The 22,715-nt window shown below is 49.8% G+C and overlaps 9 protein-coding genes across 9 annotated transcripts; 5 read left to right on the top strand and 4 right to left on the bottom strand.

Annotated features, from left to right (window-relative positions):
• Positions 1-994: 994 nt before the first annotated feature.
• Positions 995-2,454, bottom strand: TGL1 (sterol esterase; the record flags this gene model as incomplete). The annotated part of the gene is made up of 2 exons (XM_041695905.1): positions 995-2,283; positions 2,340-2,454. The coding sequence occupies 2 exons, from the start codon at positions 2,452-2,454 to the stop codon at positions 995-997; spliced, it is 1,404 nt and encodes a 467-aa protein (XP_041561588.1).
• Positions 2,455-2,771: 317 nt separating this feature from the next.
• On the top strand, positions 2,772-3,333 carry APUU_70971A (PET191 family protein; the record flags this gene model as incomplete). Its single annotated transcript, XM_041695904.1, has 3 exons — positions 2,772-2,796; positions 2,921-3,062; positions 3,147-3,333. The coding sequence occupies 3 exons, from the start codon at positions 2,772-2,774 to the stop codon at positions 3,331-3,333; spliced, it is 354 nt and encodes a 117-aa protein (XP_041561587.1).
• Positions 3,334-3,676: 343 nt separating this feature from the next.
• On the bottom strand, positions 3,677-5,239 carry WBP1 (dolichyl-diphosphooligosaccharide-protein glycotransferase; the record flags this gene model as incomplete). Its single annotated transcript, XM_041695903.1, has 4 exons — positions 3,677-4,105; positions 4,160-4,860; positions 4,925-5,035; positions 5,098-5,239. The coding sequence occupies 4 exons, from the start codon at positions 5,237-5,239 to the stop codon at positions 3,677-3,679; spliced, it is 1,383 nt and encodes a 460-aa protein (XP_041561586.1).
• Positions 5,240-5,664: 425 nt separating this feature from the next.
• APUU_70969A (NADH:ubiquinone oxidoreductase subunit NDUFA3) lies at positions 5,665-5,961 on the top strand (the record flags this gene model as incomplete). The annotated part of the gene is made up of 2 exons (XM_041695901.1): positions 5,665-5,848; positions 5,915-5,961. 2 exons carry the CDS (start codon positions 5,665-5,667, stop codon positions 5,959-5,961), a joined length of 231 nt encoding a protein of 76 aa, XP_041561585.1.
• A 176-nt stretch (positions 5,962-6,137) lies between these two features.
• On the top strand, positions 6,138-6,443 carry APUU_70968A (uncharacterized protein; the record flags this gene model as incomplete). Its single annotated transcript, XM_041695900.1, has 1 exon — positions 6,138-6,443. The coding sequence occupies one exon, from the start codon at positions 6,138-6,140 to the stop codon at positions 6,441-6,443; it is 306 nt and encodes a 101-aa protein (XP_041561584.1).
• Positions 6,444-6,543: 100 nt separating this feature from the next.
• Positions 6,544-8,208, bottom strand: APUU_70967S (uncharacterized protein; the record flags this gene model as incomplete). Its single annotated transcript, XM_041695899.1, has 3 exons — positions 6,544-7,926; positions 8,000-8,141; positions 8,201-8,208. The coding sequence occupies 3 exons, from the start codon at positions 8,206-8,208 to the stop codon at positions 6,544-6,546; spliced, it is 1,533 nt and encodes a 510-aa protein (XP_041561583.1).
• Positions 8,209-9,551: 1,343 nt separating this feature from the next.
• On the bottom strand, positions 9,552-10,525 carry APUU_70966S (putative transcription factor RfeG; the record flags this gene model as incomplete). Its single annotated transcript, XM_041695898.1, has 3 exons — positions 9,552-10,199; positions 10,260-10,304; positions 10,406-10,525. The coding sequence occupies 3 exons, from the start codon at positions 10,523-10,525 to the stop codon at positions 9,552-9,554; spliced, it is 813 nt and encodes a 270-aa protein (XP_041561582.1).
• Positions 10,526-14,076: 3,551 nt separating this feature from the next.
• Positions 14,077-16,086, top strand: RAD30 (DNA-directed DNA polymerase eta; the record flags this gene model as incomplete). Its single annotated transcript, XM_041695897.1, has 1 exon — positions 14,077-16,086. One exon carries the CDS (start codon positions 14,077-14,079, stop codon positions 16,084-16,086), a length of 2,010 nt encoding a protein of 669 aa, XP_041561581.1.
• Positions 16,087-17,273: 1,187 nt separating this feature from the next.
• APUU_70964A (uncharacterized protein) lies at positions 17,274-19,378 on the top strand (the record flags this gene model as incomplete). The annotated part of the gene is made up of 4 exons (XM_041695896.1): positions 17,274-18,210; positions 18,258-18,354; positions 18,407-19,013; positions 19,073-19,378. The coding sequence occupies 4 exons, from the start codon at positions 17,274-17,276 to the stop codon at positions 19,376-19,378; spliced, it is 1,947 nt and encodes a 648-aa protein (XP_041561580.1).
• Between the last annotated feature and the right edge of the window lie 3,337 nt (positions 19,379-22,715).

Below are 22,715 nucleotides of genomic sequence, written 5' to 3'. Positions count from 1 at the left end.
TATTCTTACTTCTCAAAGCAATCAATCGAGACCCGGATCTCATCAACGCCAGACTCACCGATAATAGTTACAAAACCCTGCTCGCACTTCTGCTGCACCATGCACCGACTGGGAAGGATGCGACCCCTGTTCTCGCGATCAGAAACACGCCCAAGTGTTGGGTCAGCTCTGCAACGCCTCATCGTCCCCGAGTCTCATCTCATCTTCATCACAAACCGCTAGGCACTGAAACAAGGCCCAACCTGCCATTCGTGACCTATCACCAACCAGCGAAATGCGATCTCACGCCTCAACTGCAGGTATGATCGCCCGCCCAGCCCAGGGACTGGACAGCTCAGCGCTGCCAGGGACGGTCCACGGATCAGGTTCCTGGACTCCGGGGCAAACAATGAACTGCCTTTTGATCTGGTAGGCACAGCTTTCGCAAACATTGAGGGCTTGCATCCATCCGTCCAGCCCTTCTACCCAGTCGGGTCTCCGGTTCGTTTCCACATAATATTACTTAGGCATCAATATCATTTTCGATTGCTCGAGACTCCACGCGGACCGTTTCGATGTACGTTCACTGGTCACATTCGGTACGTCTACGGACAGAAGTACCTCGCGAGATAACGGGGACGAAGTGGGTCAAGAACGTTTTGTCAAATCGCGAAAAGTACCACAATAATATACTTATCGTGTCTTGAGATAATACTGACGATGACAATGACGTTTCTCATTTGAGGTACAAACAAGCATACAGGCTAGCTGTGTTGATTGTCCAGACTGGAATGAAGTGTCACCTTAGGCCTAAATACAATGCGTTGTACAACGGAGAAATAAAAAAGAAAAGAATCTTCGGGCTAATGCCTCAAGCAACTAAATACAACAAATGACATTGGAAAAGCCAAGCTAGAATTCCCTTGTTCCCTTGTTCCGCTGTTCCCACGCAGAATTGTTTATTTCTCCTTGCATCTGCATTTTTTTTTTGGAACAGAAACCAGGCCGGCCCACGTCACTTGGTGCCGTTAACCTGCTTGTTTAGCTTCGTATCCTGTAGGCCCTTGGTGGCAGAGCTATACTGGTCCAAGGCATCGAACACATGGCCAAAAACCAGCTCAGGAGCATCGTGGGCCCACAGGAAATCAAGGTGTTCATACTTTGGAATAATTTTAGCAGTTGTCCCACGCGGGAGCTCTTTCTGCATCACATTGATATCGACAAGGCTATCACTGCCGCCGTACAGCAGAACAATCGGGGTTTTGATGTTCCTCGTAGGGTACTTGACTGGCTTGTAAAAACGTTCGCTCGCCGCAATACTGAATGGTGCATAGATCTCATCATCATAGAACTGAAAGTTCTTGTTGCGGATGATTTGGAACCAATGTACAACGGACTTGGTACTCGTGAACGAGAACAAATGGAGATAACCCGCGAGTTTCTGGCTACGACTGATATTCCTGCATTTCCAATTGAAAAGGAAGGAAAGTGACGTATCGATAATACGCATGAAAATCGGAGGGTAGAGGATGGTCTGCCACATCGTGGTTGAACTGAGGATGCTGCGTCGGCCGAACAGTAAGAACAAGAAGTTCGGTGAGGCTTTCATAAGGGAATCCACAACCGGATTTGATATCCGAGCAGGCGCCATTGCAGGCGCAAGGGCCACAAAGACGTCGATCTTCTGATTTAACTGCGGGTGAATTGAAAGAGTGGCGAAAGCTTGAGCAGTTCCCTGCGAGAAGCCAATATATGATAGGGAGGGCTGCCCTGTCAACTCAAGGATATAGTTGATACTGTCGGGAATGTCGTGAAAGGCGAACTGGTCGATTGAGAAATCCCAAAATTCATTGGTTAGCGGAGAGAGCCGGGTCGACTTTTTGGAATATTTATTCCCCCGGTTGTTCCCCAACCAGACGTCGTACCCTCGTTCCACGAGCTGGAAAGGAAGACACCGTTCCTCCTCTGTCAGGCAGACCCAAACTTCACTGCACATCATCAAGCCATGGTGAAGATATACGACCTTCTTCTTGACGCTTTGTGCACCTTGGTTCACAGTCTGAGATTCCTCGCCCTTACGGTTGGGCAATCGATGCAGGCCAAGTAGATATCCATCCTTAGTCTGCACAATGTGCTCCTCCGCCTCATATCCGAAGATGGTGCATATTTCCCCAAAATCTGAAGCTTCCCCAACCGCAGTCGCAATTCGCTTTTCCCTCGCCTGATTTTCCGGCTTCTCAGGGGTTATAATGAGGTTGAAAATAGTTTTCGACCGTTCGTAGCAGAAATTGATGATCGGCTCCGCTGCTCGAAGTTAGCTAGCATCCGTGACAGGACCTTTCCCCCATGTTACGACGTACGAAGGCAGAACGTAATGATGTGAATGACCCATTCCAGCAGCACCAAAATTAACGATCCGAATAGCGCAAGGTATTCGAACCAGAAAAGCCGCCCAATGACTGGTACACGGGCCATATTAAAGACTTAACAATTAGGAGGCAGCTAGTCCTTTGAAATCATAGCTTTGAAAGATCATAATGCGCGATGGCTGGGAGAAAAACGATAATCTCCGCAAGCCCTCCAACGCGACGATCCAGAGACAACCGCGACGTCATTTAATCCCCTACTAAAAGACCGCCATTTTCATGTGATGGAGCTTACCTAATCCGGGGATGGCCCGGCGAATTTTTGCCCGCGGAGTCAGGCCGCATCTCAGGTGTCTGGGACGGGAGGAACTTGAATCACCAACGATCTCCAATCCTCGTCAGGGCATTGGCTGTGTCGCAATCAAAATGCCAAACTCTTGCAACGCTCTCCGTAAGTCATTCTAGCTTCGGTCTACTTCTGAACACTACAGTGGCACGCATTTTCGTGCCACCAGACTCGGCGGTCATACCACCAAGCCAAAGAGAACAGCTTCTCTAACGATCAAATCGAACAGGCGATGCCCTGGCACAATGCCTCCAGCAGTCTGATTGTATCATGGTACAGCGCCACACACCGCGAGAATGCCTGAACGAACCTCTGGTCGATGAACTCCCCGTCAAATGTCAACAGTTACGGAAGGGCTTCGGCGAGTGCAAGTTCGTCACCCTAGCCCTCCCTTCTTCCAAGCGAAGCGAGAACAAAAGAAAGAAATTGATTGCTAACTAGTACTTAACAACTAGACGCGGACTAATCGATATGCGCAAACGATTCCGCGGCAACGCGCCCCTACAACTGTCCAAAGAGGTTGAGGGCAAGGCAAGCAAATCATCACAACAGTTGTATGCGGGCAAGCCGGCATTTGAGACCGTGAAAGAGATCAGTGGCGATGAGGTGCAGATGGATCCCGAGAAGACGAGAGGGCTGTGAGGGGAGAAACGCATTTGTTAGATGTTTGATGTCAAGAGTGGTGGAGGAGAAACCGTGAAACCACAGGGACTTGGTATGAAATCTGGTTGAATTTAGTGGTGTCCCTCCGTGCATCTGCTTTTTGTTTTGGCTACCTGTTTTCCTCTCCCCATGGCATGGATCGGAGTTGTTCTTTCTTATATTTATTACTTGGGTATGTACAATATGTGTACGTTTATATATTGGCATGACGAAAACGATACCGTTTAGATTGGTTACACAAATCTACTATTGAATTGCCGCCTTCCATTGTATTTTATGTTCATACAAATATCATTCAGATTAGTACATCTCTGGTCTAGGCCTACTGCGTCTTCTTGCTCTTCACCGCAGCAGCGGAAGTAGGCGCTGAGTAGAGCCAGATGATCACGAAGGCCAAGAACCCTGCGATAACAGACCAAAGACCAGCAATCCAGACCCAACCTCCGCTAATCTTCCAACTGCGGGGATACTCGTTGTGCGCGTAGTGGCGGACGGTGACTTCGTGTTTCTCTTCAATGCTGGTGAGGAACGGACGCTTGTAATTTACGCGGAAGGAGAAGATCCCGTGTTGGTCGGGAACCGTGAACTGGGTGCCAAAGGTGGTGCTGTTTTCTGTTGTCTTGATAGGCTGGAGGTTGAGACGGTGGAAAGGGGATAGCATGGTGAATTCGAGTTGGAGCTCGTCGTTGGCAGGGACCTCGAAGGGGACGAACCCATCATAGCTATATTCCGAAATCTCAATCGAGAAAACCTGATATTTATAAGTTAGCCGATATAGCAGTGAAACAGTGTAATAGACACGTACGGTTTCGTTCTTGATCCGGTAGATGCTAGGGTTCAGGTCCTCTGGTGTGAGATCGTCCTTGGCAAGGTGGTGCTCAATGTTACCAACTTTGAGAACACCAGTTTCCTTGAATGTCCACGCAGTCAATTGCTTGGCGAACTCTCGGTTGGCCGTCTCAGCGTCTTTACCACCCGGTGCCTTTACGGTTGCGGAGAACCACTTATCCTGGAGACTCTCCACGGAACCTAACAGTGTGAAGCGGGCGGAGTTCCTGGCCTGCATGGTTGACGCCAGTGCCAATTGGGAACCGGTAGCAAAGACCTCTTCAACTGAACCCACTTCCTCCTTCGGGTTGTAGCTGTAGGCTGTGACGGGAGCTCGCAGAATAGGTGCAAGCAGGGAGTTGTCACCGAGCGTGTGAGGGCTGGAGTTTGGAAGAGCGAGAACACCCTTGCCTCCAAAGAAATCCTTGGTGTCTGGTCTTAGCTTGCCAGGGCGCTCGAGAAGGAGGACATCGTGCTTTTCGGAAGCGGAAAGCGTGTCGTAGTTGAAGTGGTCAACGGCGACGGAGGAACGGTCGGTGGATAGGTGGAGGTCGAATTCCAGGAGGAGCGAGCTGACGGCACTGGGTGTTGTGGACGTGCCGGAGAGCGCGAGGAGGATGTTTCCATCTTTGTTGAGGAAGTCGACGAGGTTCTTAGGGCTTAACGAAGGACCGAAACCTATATCATAAGGTCAATTGGCTGTCCCTATATAGTCCTTGAACGGAGTAGGATAAAGTCGAACCTTTGGATTTGGGAGGGAGAAGGAGGACATGGTCGTAGGCTCTCTCCCCCAGGTCGAACAAGGAAAGCTTGTCGCTTTTGGGTGATTCGAAGATCAGGTTATACCCTCGAGCTGCCAGGCAAACCAATTAGCAACGACCGGGATCCATTGAATGGATTTCTTGGACAGCATACACTCTAGATCACCCCATAGCGTTGAATATAGGGCCTTCTCTGTAGCTTCTTCCAAAACCACAAGCAGTCGATTGCCCGAACTGCTCAATGCATTGACAGCGGCCAAGAAGCCGAATAGCAGGAGGGACGGACACCACCGCATCGTCGAAAGGCTTCCGCGCAGCGGAGAAAGAGAACAAACCGAGAGAAATTATCACCAGCAGAAAAGAAACAAAATCGCAAGCGGCGTTGGCGAGGGGGCAATGGTATCGGGGTATATAGTCTGCGTAAGTCCAGCTTGAATTGGCGACGTGTTTGGACCGGGCGCCAAGACCTCGTCCATCCGCCGCCTTTGCAACTAAACTTCGGTCCGGCTTGTCGTCACTTTCAACCTCCATCCTTCCCCTCAACCCACCGATCGCAACTCAGCTCACGCAGAGCACCCTCAATTACCGATCTCTGCAAGTTTTCGGCCTCTCCTGCAGTCACTGGTCCATTCAATTGACCCATCTCCTCGAAATATCGCATCCCGCGCGATCAACTCAACTCCCGAACGTCCGCAAAATCTTACCCCAACCTATCGCAACAATGACTACCCCCCAGTTCTGGTCTACGCCCCTTCGCTACATGCGTTGGGCCTCGCACGAGAAACCCGCAATCTTCTACTCTCTCATCATTGGCGCCACCGGCCCGCTCATGCTCGTTTCCCTCCCCCCAATCAGACGATTCTTCGGCGATGTCGACCCGGAACCGATTCCCTTCACATATCCCAGTGAGTTGCCCACTCCGGTAACGACTTAGATTCAATGACACTGACGCATTATTTCTTTCCGAATAGTCCCGCAAGGACCTCGGGTTATCCCCCAGGGCTATGACGACGAGTAAACCCCGGATTACCGTGCGGGTAATGAATGAAGGTTGTTTGTCAGATTAGGCTTGATATCACTATATTTGCTGTTGTTTAGCTGGGAAATTTTACATCAAGGTTGCTTCGAAACCGACATACGCATACACTCTAAGTCACATTCTTTGAGGAAAATCGCCGGATCTGGGCAGCAGATATGGAATCTCGGCTGGTTTTTTTACTCGCCGTAGCTCTGGCAAAGTCTCTTCGTTTGCCTGACGGTAAGGGCCGCTGGGTCTCTCTCTATACCCTACACCTAGCGGCATCTCTGTTCAGGCGAGAAAACTACAATGTATTGTATATGGAAAAGAGTTATAGATTGCGAAATGGCATATTTCTACTTTCGCTTCACCATCTCTCTTCGATGAATGTTGGGTTTCCCTCTGAATATAGCCTATCCTCGAAGGGTAAGTTTGAGCATGGAGTGATCGTCATACTTGCAAAGGAAATGGCATATAGATGAACCACGAAGGACGCTTGATAAATATCAGAACGAGTATCATATAGAGTAACAAACAATGAACGGAAGATCCACATAGTCCCCGGACCCCTTCAGCTGTACTTCAAAGAAACGCCAAACCCCCCTCACCACCGCCATTTTGCATCAATGGATTATCATCTTCCGTTATGGATAAATCAAACACATTCATATTACCTCCTGGGTTGCTGAACTGGTCGAAATCCGCCGGGCTCTCAAAGAGACCATTGCCGCTGGGAATGGTCATAGGCGAGAGGGATGGCAAAGACGGGGCCACCAGGTTGAGGGATGAGGATGAATAGCCCATCGAGTCATCCCAGGCCATAGTGGGATCGGCGGTGAAGGTGTTTAATGAGTCGAAGGTAGAGATGGCGGGATTTTGCAGCACGGGGCTCAGCAAGAAATCATTTCCTAGGTTATTATTGTTGAGACCCATCATGGTGCTGGAACCGTCCATAAGAGACTCAGTAGGCCCAGGAATAAAGGACTGACGGAAGTGATTATTGTTGGGAATGTGGGTGTTGCTGTTAGGCACGCCCATAATATCCTTGATGCCTGGGAGTTTGTAGCTCAGTGTTTCTGGTAAGGGCATTTCCTCCTCCCTGACTTGACAGCAGGTCAGGTATGAAAGCTCGCCACTGAGAACCGGATCATACTTGGCTTCGTTGACGAGCAAATCCGAGACGATGTGCTTCATAGCTTTCTTGAGCTCATCCAGGTCTTTCTTTAGCTCCTTCTGCTGTTCATTGCCGAATTCGAGGGAAGCAGAGAGCTGTCCAACAGTTTGATCAAATTCATTCAAACAGGAATCGTCTCCTGCAGCAATCTTGCGGTAGAAGGCTGCGCCTCCATCTGGAGCATGGTAGTTCCGACCTCCCGCAAAAGATTGGCAGAGCCACTGTTGGTAGAAGGTCAACGCCATCCATCCATATACATTTTTCGTTTCGCGATAGTAAGCCTTGTCTGAGCGTGGATGAGGGAGGCGATTCACTATCTGAAACTCCACGGCCTTTTTTATGTCGTTCAGGCCTTGGATCTTCTGGACGCACAAAGTACGAACACTCTTGGGCAAGGATTCCCGTGCTTTTTCTTCAAGAAAGCCCCATTTTCCCACTAGGTGAATCATAGACTCCTGGAATATAGAGCCCGATTGGATGCAAACTGCGAGTTTTACCCAGGAGACTGGGTCCTGTGAGATGAGTTGGTAGAGCGTTTGGTCGAAAGTGACCAGAGTCGTCTGAATGGCGCGAGAGACAACGCTGGTTGAATGGAGTTCTTCCGCCTTTTCAACTAGCATCTGGCAATTTGCTAGTATTGAGCCCTGGCCATCGGTGTCCAAGACCGGAGGCTTATCGTAAAAGATTCTGAAGATATTCGACCAAACGCAGCGAATCTGCTCAGACCACATGGGGAAGGAGCACAAGCCCACCTGCACGTCGTCCATAGCACCAGCGGAATCGTCGTAACCCTGTATTACAACCTCTGTGTTAGAACCATATCGTCTGAGAATTCTTCGCTATTTCGTAGGTAAGATCACTTGCCTGAATATCCAGTATTCCGTATTTATGAGCCGACGAGCCGACGAAATTCATGATGATACGGCGTAACGGCGGGTCAGACCGTTTTGTGGACGATAAAGGTGTAACAGAGGGACAAAATTTTGCAAGAAGCTGCTCCAAGAATCTGGAGTGACTTTTAAGCACCCGAGAATGAAGACAGTGGGTGTCTGGTACCACATTTACCTTGACATCGCCGTCAGCAAATTGGAGAGAGGCTGGAGCCATGGTAAAGCGCATAAAGCATATCCCCTGTCAATTCTAGTGTATAGGAGGTTGGAAGACGCAGAGATGTAATTCCAAGACATGGGTAGAGACAGCACCAGTAAACGCTCGATTTTGAACAAAGAACAGCAGAGACAGGCACATAAATAGTAGCCAGTAGAGTAAACGTTGGGACCAAGTAGATGAGTGAATACGACGAAGAAGCAAACGGACTAAAGTGTTTTGATACGCCAGCACCGAGTGCCTGGGCCCACCCACTGGGTGAATTGAACAGCAATTGAGGCAGTTAAGTGGGTACCTACCTATCATACTGAATGAAAAATGACCAAGGTGTAAATCTGGCGCTTTGTTGCCAGTGAAGAGAGTGTGACGCCTCAACATTGATCTAGAAATGTTCCAATTTGAGGGAGATGAGACCACACGTAATGTGGGCTGGAAACTCAAGAGGTCACAGTGCAATGGGCCAGTGAATCAGTATGTGTGGCTTACAGGGCTTGGAGGATGAGCAAACGACGTTGAACATTGGCCAAGTCTCAATGAGTTGGTAAGCAGATTCTTGAATTACCCGAAACACCGTTGGGAAACTTCATCGGAATGACAAAACGCCGTATATGCTCGTATCTACATCACCGTATATCATCAACGCCCGCACTAACGAGGTATTTTCAACCCCGTCAGCTCAACAAGTCGTGACAACGAAACGCCCCTCGAAACATATTAGGAGGCACCAAATAAGCTGGGCAAAAAAAAACCGCTGGGAGTGCACCACGAAAGAAACCAAAACGGAGCGGAGCAGTTGCCCGACACGGCGACAAGATAGAAGATAAAAAAGACATCAGGGACCAGGTGAACATTACAATGATCCAGCAAAACAGCCACCTTTTCATAAGCATCACAAATATTTGGTGGATCTTTACATTAGAACGCCAATGTGGTCCTCCCTGAGAGGAAAGAATAAGGGACATATCCAGCGGAACACCGACCGATGTCCATGGAGACACTCGGTAATAATAATCAACGCCGACGCGCACAATGTCCAGGGAAATGGAGCAAGGTCCGGTAATCTAAGGTTCGTTTCCTCATCGCTGCAATCGGTCCCGAAACAAAGACTAAGCACACTTTTTTCCGGCATGATAATCCTGTAGGCAGAAAAGGAAAGAGATCCATAAGGGCTCCAGGGTATGAGCGGCAGAGGAAAGAAAATTCATGGCGTAAAATTCATTAATCCCGCGGCACTTTCCGTTCAGGAAACACAGGCATCGGTACTAGCCGAATGCGTAGTGCTCGCAAGGGGGTGTGAAATCATGCATCATCACCGTGTCCGGCGGGGAGCCTCTCTTTCTCTTGCTGGCTGCGGCCTACTTCGGTCAGGGTATCCAGAGTCCGGAGTGTATCTTGGTTCCATTCCTATCCGTGGGTCAGGGGCAGTATTAGCAGGATATGCCATTCCGGTAGTAACGGGAGAATAATCAGATTCGGTATCATATCCAGGGCCAGGGTATCTTGGGGCATTGTTTCTCCCGTTCTCGAAGCCATAACCAGAGCTGGCGTAAGTATAAGAAGGGTGGAGTTCAGAAGTCACTGGCGGTTGGCTTGGAGTACTGTAGGGGATATGTTGGGGAGGGTACGGCTGGCCGGCCGCAAAGCCTGAATGGTTTGAAGGATATGAGGGAGCATTTGAGTATGGCGGACTTGAAGTTGAAGGGTAGCCACCCTGGTGATATTGCTCAGCGTACTGCTGCGGGGCCGCAGCGTAGGTTGTGGGAGGAGAAGGACGCTGACCCTGAGGCATTTCAGAGTGCATAGTCCCCATAGGAGTTGGATAATTTGGAGTGGCCCGGCTGGTTTGGGGGTAGCTGTAGTCCTGGATGTAACTACCTCGAGGGTAGCCTTGGTCAGCCCGACTTCTCACATCTGCCTCCCATCGAGCCGAATCGGCTTTGAGATCAGCAATCATTTCCTGGAATTCCACCACGTTAGTTTGCATTCTCTCTAAGTATAGATTTCAGAGTTCACATACTGATGTGAGGTTTCGGTAAGCCCGAATGAAAAATCCTCCGCGACCCTATTCACAAGTCAGTAACGAGAACCCGGGTAATTTATTCATCGAGACCATTTTCTTTGGCACTTGTACGCTGTCGATTGCAGAGGATCGGGGAGACGGACATTGTGGTTTCCAGGTCTTACTAGTGCATCATTTCCAAGGTAACGGCAGATATCGGCCTGGATTACCTCTCGGCTAATTCCATCTCCGGGAATGAAGTACTCATTTTGACGGCTAGTCATTGTGTCCAGGGAAATGTGTCCGGTGTTTATTTAAACAAAGTAAGAGGGTCCAGATATCCAGAGGGGGTCCAGGGAAGAGAGAATCCGGGAAGTCCAGGTAAATATGACGGCGAACTGTATCAATCTCAGGCTGTTCTTCAACAAGGCAAGAATTATTATGAGGGTGGATATCCAAGGCTGGTAAATAAAGCAAATCTGAATTTTGATTTGACGAGTTTCCAAGCGGGACCAATGCGTGAGTGAGTGCCAGCTGGAGCTTATGGAATCCCAAGCGGTAACGAAAACAAAGAAATCTAGGAGGATGAATTCTTGTCCACGGTTGTCTGTCAGAGAGCAAAGTGATATTCCTTGAGTATATCCAGTAGAAACCAGGTCGCAAGATGGATGTGAAGAGTCGAGGTGACAACGAAGAGGAGACCACGAGACGGGAGAACGGCGTGGACGGAAGATGACTTGAAGAAGAGGGGCTAAGGGGAGTCCAGGTTTCACGGTCGTCTGTCGGTTCCAGTGGTGTTTTGTACAGATTATGCTACCTGGAAGCCGGCGAGAGATGCCAGATAAGGCTTTGAGGGAGAAGAGGGAAGAAGGGAAGAGCGTGAAGAGAAAGAAAGGAAAAGACGAGGGTCAGCGAGATAAGAGGCGCTGAAGAAGAGCGAGGGGGCGAAAACGGTGGGAGCAAAGGTCGAGGGGAGGACACTTGTGTGGGTTTTGCGCCTGTGCTCCAGGAATGATTGATTGGGCTGTTGTTGGGCCGGCTTTGGGCTGCTGGCCTGTCTGGTGCCACGACTGTCGTCTCAGACTCCACACCACACCGCAACGATGCCAAAGGACAACGCCAGAATCTGCATGCATGGACGGACAAATAAGGCTTAGGTGCTTGGCCATGGAAGCCCCGTCGACGTTGATGGTCCACGACTTGCTTTGGCGCCTGTGTCGCGATGCTCCCTCTTCCCGCCTTCTGGTTCATTCTATTGGGCGACGCCCAAGCCTTGACGATCAGGCAGGGTATCACCGTGGGCCACAAAAGTACTTCAACTCTGGAGTATAACTACGCTAGCCGTCTTCATCTCGACTGAAGGAGGAATAGAGTCGGTCGTGACCTGACTGTGACGGCAGATTCCAAAGGAGCAGATATCTCCCAGAAAACAGAACAAGCTTTTTTTTTTCTCTCCCACGGCGGTACCAGAGATCAATTTAATAGATAACCACTCACGCAGAGCAGAAAGCTACCTTGCCTCCTCGGTGACCATCCTTGCCTCACCTGGGTGCCACGGACAAGCAAGCCCCTACTTCATCTGTTCAATCATCAAATAGCAGCCGTGCAGCCTCCGATTTGAAGATAGCCTGCACCGAGACTCCGGGAGCAAATCAATCAAGGTTCCTTTTTGCTTCTTCTCTCTTAATGAAATCACAAGCAAATGACTGGGTTCTCCAGCTATTGAGGAGACTTCGCGTATCTTTACGTGATATGTATCCTGAGGAATCATTATCGACTTCTTGATGCGGGGCGCATATACTATTATAAAAACAATATGCAGATACAGTGAACTCTGCATGATGAAGAGCTTATATCTATCCGCGAAGTAATTGTTGCTCGCTTCAGGCTGCCTCAAGCCGTGACTCGTGAGGTGGCAGCAATTTTTTGGGGTCCAGCCAGTGAGGCGCCGGACGCGACGTTTGGGCATTGGGCAGTCATGCGTGTGGCGACTTGGGCACTCGTCAGACGTCAGTTTCCTCCATAATTTTTCCCTGCCGCCGTCTCGAATGGCCCGGTTTCCTTGATCTCCGTTGTCCAGTAATCAACCAGGCCATTTAACGTTATAGATTCTATTGCGGTCGCGAACCAAGGCTCCAACCCGGCCGGGCCGTCCACTTTGCTGGGTCCTGGCCTCAGCCTTGCGTTGGTTCTCCAATCGCTTTCTGGCGAGGATATCCTTTGTTCGGGTGACAACACTAAGCTAAATACTGGTCCTGATCTGATGTCTTCTCATTAAGCTCATTACTATTCTTTGGCATGGGGCAAACTAGCATTGTTTAGCTAACCAATGCGCTCTCACCAGCTGTGAGATTACAGATGGCCACGCCATATCGCCTTTATCCTTCTCTTCCCGCCCGGCTATCACAATATCACCAGCTGGTCAAGCTTGTGCATCACTGTCAGCACAATTTGCTCATTTCATTTCATGATACTCCCCTACTTCTCGCGGAGCACGCCGACGAAGCAGTAAGACGCATCCTTTGTTCGAATGATGTCAAGCCAGGTGGCTTCTGCGCCCAAGATACACTTCGTTATGTCTCCCGTAAGCCTCCTCGACAGCGCGAAGGCCCAAGCCGTGCGGCCCGCGTGTGGATACGGTCCCATACCTCCACGTCTCGTTTACGCTTCCCGAGGCACCGGTTTTGACCAGTTAGCCACCGCAGGAAATGGCATTTGGTGCAGCTCATGCCCATGGGACCTGTTGTCTGGGATGGGAGGATCTTTTCTCATAATGACGCCTGTCCGCAAAGTCAGCTTTCTTTGACTTTTCCATGGTACCAAAATGAGATCATCTGAACCCTTCGGAAGCTTTGACACGCCTGGCGCAAGTCAGGAAGTGGCCCCGATTCACCGACCATTTGATGAATTGCCAGGGCGCATACCTGACACGTGTGGAAACGATTTGATGTCAACAGTCAGACGATGGCTGAGATGCTAGGCCCGATTATTGTCTACTCGATACGCCTGGTTCGAAATCGGTTTACCGTGGTACAAGGTATGCGTAGGTATCTTCAGTGGCTGCCCTACCCTGGATATCTCTGGTAGAAATCCAATATTCAAGTAATATAGCATCGCGCCGTTTTGGCCGTCCCTTGTGGTCAGCAAACTATTGGCGCTCACGATTTTGCTCCCGCTAAGGTGGAGCGGGTTAGGCAGGAACAGATGGAGTGCATCGCACTTATCCTGTAACTGGAGAGAGGAATACCCAAGTTTAGGAAGGCGCGATGGAGGGTTGTCCAGTATAGGAAGCACCTTACTGGTCTTCGCCTTCCTTCTAGATATGGCGACCAGGGAGGATCGTGGGCTGCTCGTGCCACTAGAACTGACTGCAGGGCCTACCTCGATACCATGTAGGAAAGCACGAAGCTGGACGACACCTCGATAGGAAGCCGCCACCCAGCGAGTGTTACATAGTTAAACTCATGAGACTTTACTAAGAAAATTTACTACACTTACTTTTGACGCCACACATCGTTTCTACAGAGCTCCGTACAATTGTTCTAAGTAAGTGAAATAAGCCACAGAATATCCTATTTCGGAAAAAGGAATGTAATACAGTCGTAGCCATGTTAAGAAGTTAATAGACCATGGAGCTGGAGTAAAAAGGGCCTAACCCGATTAGGAAAATTAAGATCTTGGGAATAGAACTCGACAACGTCAGGAATCCTCTCCGCAAAATTCAGGTGCCTGGCCGCTCAAGGGCCCCCGACCATGCAATCTAAGTCATCGTCTTGCTATATTTACTCCCAGAGTATATATACATAGTTATATCCGCTATGTACGCCCTATCACCATGTCTCGCTTGTCCCCAGAACTCCCCGCGTTGCGGGCGTCCCGCGATTCCGCAAAGCCTCATTCTCGCTGCACCTATCGCCAGTTCTATCTCCTCCGACAAGCGTCGACCGCGTCTCAACTCCGGATAATAGCGCATATTGACCTCGATGCCTTTTATGCACAATGTGAAATGGTCCGACTGGGAACACCGCGCGAGACACCACTCGCAGTGCGGCAATGGGACTCGTTGATTGCGATCAATTACCCAGCGCGAGATTTTGGAATCACACGGATGATCTCTGCGAAGGACGCGAGGGTCAAGTGCCCGGATATTGTTCTTCAGCATGTTGCTACGTTTCGGGAGGGGGAGGGCGGAAAGTGGGCGTATAGAGAGGATGCATGGAAAAACGTGGGAACGGACAAGGTTTGCCTTGACCCGTACCGGGCGGAGTCGCGGAAGACCTTGAAGGTGATTAAGGAGAAGCTAGCGGGCTGGTATACCGGGATAAGTGGGGGTCAGCTGGGACTGGGTAGCCAGAACAAAATACAGGAAGCACTTGTCGAGAAAGCGAGCATCGACGAGGTCTTTATCGACCTCTCACCATTGGTGTTTGGCATCCTGCTCCAGCGATATCCCGAATTACGTGAAAAGCCGAACGGTGATGATCGAGTTGCACCGTTGCCTTGTCCACCCACTACTGCACTGGAATGGAACACGGAGGACTGTCTGGTTGACTTGGATGAGAACGAGACAGAGGTCGATGACCCAGACTGGGATGATATCGCCATGCTTATTGGGGCTGAGATTATTCGATCAGTCAGAACAGCTGTCTGGGATACGCTCAGTTACACATGTTCCGCGGGACTTGCTAAGAACAAAATGATGGCCAAGCTGGGGAGCGCGACAAATAAACCCAACAAGCAAACAATTGTCAGGAATCGTGCTATCCAGAACTTCCTTGGTGGTTTCAAGTTCACCAAAATTCGAATGCTTGGGGGCAAATTGGGTGACCAAGTCAGTGCTGCGTTTGGAACAGAACAAGTCAGCGACCTCCTTGGTGTGTCCCTGGAACAATTCCGTGCCAAGTTGAGTGATGATACGGCAGCCTGGCTTTACGGGATAATTCGTGGAGAGGACCGAAGTGAGGTCAACCCCCGAACGCAAATCAAGTCCATGCTTTCCGCAAAATCGTTCAGGCCGAGTATAAACAATCTCGACCAAGCCGACAAGTGGCTGCGTATCTTCGCAGCGGACATATATGGTCGCCTCATTGAAGAAGGCGTGCTTGAGCATAAGCGTCGACCGAAAACTGCTGCGTTGCACCATCGGCAAGGCGTTCAGGTGAAATCCCGACAACTGCCCATCCCCGGATCAGCTACAATTGACGAAGACCTACTATTTGATCTTGGCAAGACGCTGCTTAGACAGGTTGCTACAGATGGGAGCGCATGGCCCTGTGCAAATCTTTCTTTGAGTGCCGGTGGTTTCGAGGACGGGGTGTCCAAAAACCAAGCAATTGATGGTTTCCTACTACGAGGCGATCAGGCAAAGAATTTGGCACCCCCTGGCCGGAACCATACGATGGATGAGTTATCAACTGAACATGAACAATCAGCCAAGAAGCGGAGGAAGCTTGAAGACAACGGACTGGGGCGATTTTTCAACAAGCAGCCGGAAGCCAACGGGACGGTTGGCTCCTCTGAACAGGATCAAACAGCAGATGCGTCGGAATTCAAGCCTGACAATGTCCAGTTGTTTGAAGATGTTTTACTCTCGGACCAGGCAGAGCTATCTACTTGGAGCGTCTACAACTGCCCTCGATGCGGAAAGGCCATACAGATTGATGGGGAGGAGGAACACAATGACTGGCATTATGCGAAGGATCTTGAAACTGAGGAAATGCAAGCTGCCAGGAATTCCCAAACATCGCAATTACCAAACAGGGCGGCTCCACCAAATTCCCGCTCGAAACCTCGCGGCGGGCGAGGCAAATCAGAAAAGGGACAAACGCGGCTCAGCTTTGGGTGAAGTTCTCCAAACTTCCCGGAGCTACTACCGATGAGAATGATGAAACTCTTTCGATCGGCTCACCATTTACGGTAAAAGAACATCGCTTCCTCGGTGTTGGCCGTGCTACTCGAGTACATAGTACTCTTCCCACTAATGTGAATAAAGACTGAGGCTCCTTCCCGTCATTGGATTTGAGAAAGACTTCAAATGATGATCTCATATTCTCTTAGTTGATACTCACGAGAGTCGCAGTTTTATGATCTCGCATAGTGATACGCTCTACTCAGGATCTTTTGCCCGCCTGATATTTTATCAACGGACATTACCAAGAAACAGCCACGAGGTTCCAGTACTCTTTTTGACTTGGAAAGAGTGCCCTCTGATTGATTCTGCGATAATATGAGCACGTGCCTTTTCCTCATACCGCCAGAATACTCTTGTAACTTGGACCTGGTGGATTTAGGCCATGTTCGGCTGTGTTCGGCCGTGTCGTCGACAATGACGACGCGGCGGCACGTGCTGCGGTCAGCACCTGCATACGGGTATGACGGTATTGGAAGAGTGAAGAAGGTGATTGGAGTTATAGGATGAGCAAACAAGTAAATGTAAATCTTGGAAATATTTGATGAGGGCCGGACTCCGTAACAAGGCAGAGTATGGTACTTCCATGAGTGGCGATCCAAATACTGAAATCTGGTTCGTGGTAGGAAATCTGCTTTCCCTCTGTTTACGGGACAATCAGCAAACATCCAATAGGTTTTAAAGATGCAGTGTTTGCGCGTTTCGGACGCACAAAGAGAAACTGTAGCCTGTAGGTACAAAAGGGATGGTGCCTCACCAGCCAAACTACTGCGGTGTGACATCAGCTGGCACAGCCGCGGGGTTCGTTTCAGGCAGGCGAACAGTTCACCAGCCCATCCAGCATCTCAGCTGTCACATTCCATCTCTCCACTGCAATGCAATGATCACGATTTCCTGCTCTTTCTTCTAAAATTACACGCAGCAATCCAGCAGCCACGGTGCTTCCACCAATTGTTGTTTTCTCCCACCGTGGGGTACGCGGCATACTGACAGCATCAAACGCCGGCCCCACACCCTCATACGAACTGCGTGCCTTTCTCGCAAGTGGTGAAGTGCAAGGGCCAGCGCTATTTTAATCGTCTCTTAACTTGTTTATTTCCCACGTCGCTCTCTCACATCCCAAGATGCCCCGCCGAAGCCGTCCCATTGAGTACGACGATGTCATCGACAATACGGAGGAGGTGTATCCTAGCCGAGCTAAAGGAGATCCGTTACTAGTCGACCGCGACGCACGCTATAGCCGCCGGGTACCGCGTGGGCATGGGCCAGTTGTTGAGAATCTCGACCGTCGCCATGTTCGCGAACGTGCGAAGCCTGAGATTCCCCTCGAAGGCTATGAGTATCTACGAGACGATGTATTGACTGCTGAACGGCTTGCGAGGCTTGACCTGAATGCTTATCGCAATGAAGAGGTCGACAAGTACAAAGATATCGCGTACAATGCTCGCGGGTCAAAGCCTCGTGGAAGGCGGCGCTCAAGGGTCTCTGATGTTGAAGAAGCATACTTCTCTCATGGGGATTCTACCCAGGATTACACGGATAGTGAATCTGATGTGGTGGAGGAGATTGTTAGCAAGAAGAAACGACCTGTGATGCCTCGACATGATTACCATGCCCGCAAGGAGGCCATAGCACCCAGTAAAAGTGTGAAGGACGAAAGACACATGCGAAGGTCAAAATATGATGACGGTGCTTTCCCCAAGAACAGCCGCTCGATGGAAGCATTTCCGGGTGATAAGAGAGGCCCACGCCGCGATGCTGCTCCACGGTCACATCAGCGGTCACATTACCACATCGACATCGTAGATGATGAGAGCGACGAAACCGATGAAAGCGAGTTGGATGTTCTTCCGAAACATGGTCGACGACGGGGGGTAGCACGGGGAGACCCTATCAGACAGAAGTATTCTACGCGAAGGCGAGCAACGCCCTCCTCGCTATCATCGTCATCCGAATCTGCTGGGTCTTCTGAAGAGGAAGAGCTTCCCAAAGTACCTCTACCAGTTCCGGTTCCGCCGATCTACAAAGACTCACCCAGGAGACATAAATCTCTCAAACACTGTAAGATTTTCCAGGGGATTTTACTGCAGTTACTAACTGTTCGAAAGCACCAGCGCTTCAAATACCTCGCCCACCCAGCCCACCTACCCCACCTCGTGTACCTGATCTGGAAACAGTTCTCAACGAACGTGAAGCTCGCCATAGGTACATCTGACAGTCCTCTTTATTTGAACAACGTTTAATAACCCTATAATAGAAAAAGGACTGAAGACGCAGCCAAGGAAGAGGTTGAAATCGAGAAACGAAGTAGAGAATCGCTTCAACTGCCCCTTCAGGAACATAATACACGACGGAAGAAAGGAAAACCGGCGGCTATAGTTGAGCCGCCAGAACTCGAAAGCAAAGACGTCCGAGTCGAAGATGGACGAGTCGATCAACGGCGCTCGTACAAGAAGCGCGATATAGTCGAGGAGGACCACTATCGAGGTCGAGACCCTCAACCCCGTCGCAGCTCACCTCTGAGCGACCCTATGGATGACTGGGCCATTGTCCAAGCTCCCTCCAAGTTGAAACACAATCCCGAAAAGGAACTACCTGTTGTAGACGTTCGAGAGGAATCAAGGCGCTCCCGACGAAAGGATCGCCAAGTTAATCCAGCTGAAGACGACATGAGAGAGCTTAGGCATAAGGGCGATACTCCAAGGAGCAAAGTTGGGCCGCGATATATCGGAGTCAAGGACCGTCGAGAACGTCTCTGGACTGAAATAACGAAGGATCTAGTTGTGAAGGAAGCAATTGAACGTGCGGGGTATGAGTATGAGGAAATGGACACGGTCTACTATATCTTCTCCTATCTTCACCCTGTGAGTATTTGTTCGCTTCGCCTACTTTCGACCCCGAGTTGACGATTGTTATCTTGCAGGAGGATGTAAACTCCCTAGTTGAGGATTCTGACGATATCCGACGAGCGCGCCGCCGACGCATCCAGCAGATCCAGCGCGAGCGTGCCTCCGTACCCCCTTCGTCAAGGCGATCACCAAACAAGTCAGCTCCTATACTCCCCGAGAGGCCTCCATCGCCTCCAGTGCCGCCATCACCACCTCCGCCACCGCGCCAATATCGGGACGACCGAAGAGATGATCGGCGGAGGAGGGAACGGCCGCGCGAATATGAACGAGAGGAGGACATTGAAGAGGGTCGCTGGAGAAGTCGTCCGGGCCGGTGGTAGAGAGTGTCTTGTCTGTTGACACTCAACATTCCTCACGTCGACGATCACTCGGGCTTTGCGAATCTAGACCTGGAATCGATGCTCATGCGCAGGCTTGAATACTTGGTATATTATTATTATTATGGACAAATTACTCAACATATCATATCGTATCTAGATACCGCCGCATGAAAAATCTGTCTACTCTGTATATTGCGATGACGAATGACGCTCTAAAAATAACAAGCGAGGACGTCAGTCTGTCTAGGATTTATATCTAAAATCTAACGAAGGGTGTCCTTAATGTCTCACCAAGTCGTTCGATGGGATGAAACCAGACGAATCATAGAACATCTCTATAAACGAACTCCCGATCAATGCATATCCACTGACGAGTAGTGGGTACATCCATTACTATCACCGAGTCAGACCCAGAGCTATACTTACAGGCATATAGATCCCTACCCGCGACTGAAAAATTCCAAGACATTTTTGTTGTTTTGTACCTAACGCTTGGCTGGAACAGAGGTAAGCATACACACATTCCTGGCCTCCGAACAGCTGGCTGCCCCTGCTGTAGGTATCCCTGCGACGATACATATTTTATAACCAAAAACAGTGATGTTGAGGGTGATTATGAGTCGTGAATCCTCTGACTCGTGACTTTCCTGGTAGTATCTTGAATTTAGGTCGAAACTATTGGAAACTACAGCGCACGTCCCATACCTAATAGCTATCTACCGCACCTAAGCTCCTAGCTTGGCTCTCGCTCGGTTTTTGCTCGGGGTGGGTATCGACTGCCCAGCAAAGTAGGTATCCAGTTCTATCTACTCTATTCGTAAACAACTAGGTGAATGGGTCGCAACAACACCAGCAACTTTATAGACTGCAGTAGAGCTACAGGAGAGCTACAGGAAAGGCATCTAGGCCGAGACCGACCGAAGTATGTATCCCAGAGTCCAGATTCCAGAGCGGCCGGGACCGGATCGGAGTGGGACTGGCATTCCTCAGAGGTGAGCTCAGCGGCCAGCCAGGCTGTGCCATTGGGCGTTGACTCTCTCGTTTCGGTCGGGACTCAGTGAGAGCCGGGACTGGAAGGATATGGGGTCAAAATTTCAACCTTGAGCCTTAAGACGATGAATGTGGTTCCAATAGTATTGGGTAAGGTGGCTGAGGGACGAGATTCTAGGGTCCACGCACCGTTACTAAAACATCAACCGACGGAATACCGAAATGAGTACGGTAGGGGTGTTTGGGCAGCTGCAACGCCGCAGTGCCGCAGCGGCTTATATGCATTCCGTCAAAATCAGAAGGTGGGTGATGGACGGATTGGGGTGTGTGACCTGTTCGAAAGGAGGTAAGTAAATATCCGTACTTGGGTTGTTTATGCCGTTTCGTCCCGAGAGAGGAGGCGTGCACCTTCAAATTCAGCCGATAAACACGATTAGAATTGCAATTCCCGAATAGCCGTCCAAGGAGGCGGCGCATGGGGTTCTCGAGTAATCAGTAAACTCAAAGAGTCTCGACTCTCGACTGCGTGACAAGTGTCGATGGGATGAAGTCCATTCCATTCCGGCCCTTTGTCTGTGGATCAGCACTCGTCATCCGCTGAGTGTGTGGTGGAGGCGGGCTGTATATTAACGCCCCCTCTATTTTACTGGATCATGGACGATGTTTCTGTTGAGGTGCTATATTTATGTACTTGCATTATTTTGGTTTGGTGGAAAAAGTGGTGGTCATACTGTCATTGTGATTTGTGGTATACTGATCGACCGGCTTTTGTAGTCGTGTCGTCACAGAGAAGGAGCGGCTCGGCTAAAGCTGTACGGAGTAAGGTGCAAAGGAAGTTCCAAGGGAGACCATTCTACGACATGGCGATATAAACAAACGATGCCTCGATGGCAAAGAGGCGAGCAATAACCCAATCAAGAGTGGAGGTCGGCAAATAACAAGGACCTCTTCCTAATCCCGATGGGGCCACAGCTGTGGGAGTTTTGGAGAAACTCGATAAACTTCGGTTTTTCAAAATACAACGAAGAGTTTGTTGTGTAATCGTACGGAATTCATCTCCAGCCACATATCATGTCACGGGAGGGAAAAGTGGCTGGTTGTGTGGTGCGCAGATTGACATTCGTATGGATAGCCAACCCATTGACCTCGTACCATGTACGTGGCAGGATATCAGTTGCTGATGTTCTTCCAGAGTCTTGTTACCCCTCGCAATGTGCATTAAAGTTGGCAACCTGAGAAAGGAAAGCAGAGATGTCGACCATACAATTCGAGGACTAACATGAACTCTGATTCTTTCTTTGAATGTGAAAGGCGGGGTCACGGCTATCAACCCACAAAGCCCGGGTCCAAAGCACATGAACTGGGCCATCTCTGGCGCTTCTGTTGGATTTGAGTCAAGGCAACTGACCATCTGACTGGTCAAAGACATGAGTCCGTGACAGCAGCGGTTGTTCGTGAGTGGCAGAACAAGCCCACTCTAGAAGTACGGACGTATTATCGAAAATACTTCTGGCCAAGCGCTGCATATCCTGCATGTGCTTGTGAATGATATGGACTGTTTCGCATTGCTGCAAGGTTATTCAGTCCAGCGTCCAACGGGGAACATCAACAAAAGCCACGAAGGCCGGGCATTCGCAGAGGGCGCGGTCATGTTATTATTGCCCCTGAATATCTCTGCCATCTAAATCTTAATGATGTTTCAAAAGTAGGGCTCGAGGATAAAGTTGCCAGGGCGTTGCCCTGTTTCGGATGCATTAACTGCATGAGATTGAGGCGCACAATGTTGTCAAGGCTGAAGACTGTCGATAGGAACGACAAAGACTGATTTTATAGGGCAACGATAGATCTGGATCCTTCTGAGGGAGATCGGCTGATGGACAGCGATCTAAAATCGACAGAGGGATGTCAGGCAGAAGATTCGGCGGAGTCAGTGAAGGGTAAAGTGGTGTAAACACATGAATGCGACTTGCTTTTTTCTTGTATATCCGTGGAATCCGGATTCATGGAACGGTCAGCCATGGAAGCGCAACGGGAAGCGCTGGGCTGGTTCACCACTCAGAAGCTCAGTTCGGAGAATAGGCAGCGTATCAAAATTCTGGGAGCCAGATGAAAATTGCACATCCTCATAATGACCTAGCCATTCACTTGTGTTACACCTCTCCACTTGTAGAAGAGGTCCTGTGCGGTGGCGAGTGTGGTCAAACTGGGCAGGAGTTAATTACAATAATACACCGTGTACACAGTCTGGTAATAAAAATACTCGCGGCCGCTGCAAATCAATCCGCCATCTGTTTGCCAGATCATCCAATTAAAGGACCACGATCTGCGACGATGGTCTTATCTCAAA

The sequence above is a fragment of the Aspergillus puulaauensis genome, chromosome 7 (genome assembly GCF_016861865.1).
Source record: "Aspergillus puulaauensis MK2 DNA, chromosome 7, nearly complete sequence".
Classification (NCBI taxonomy): Eukaryota; Fungi; Ascomycota; class Eurotiomycetes; order Eurotiales; family Aspergillaceae; genus Aspergillus; species Aspergillus puulaauensis.
Note: the sequence above shows the minus strand (reverse complement) of the source record. Positions and strands in the feature narration are given on the sequence as shown.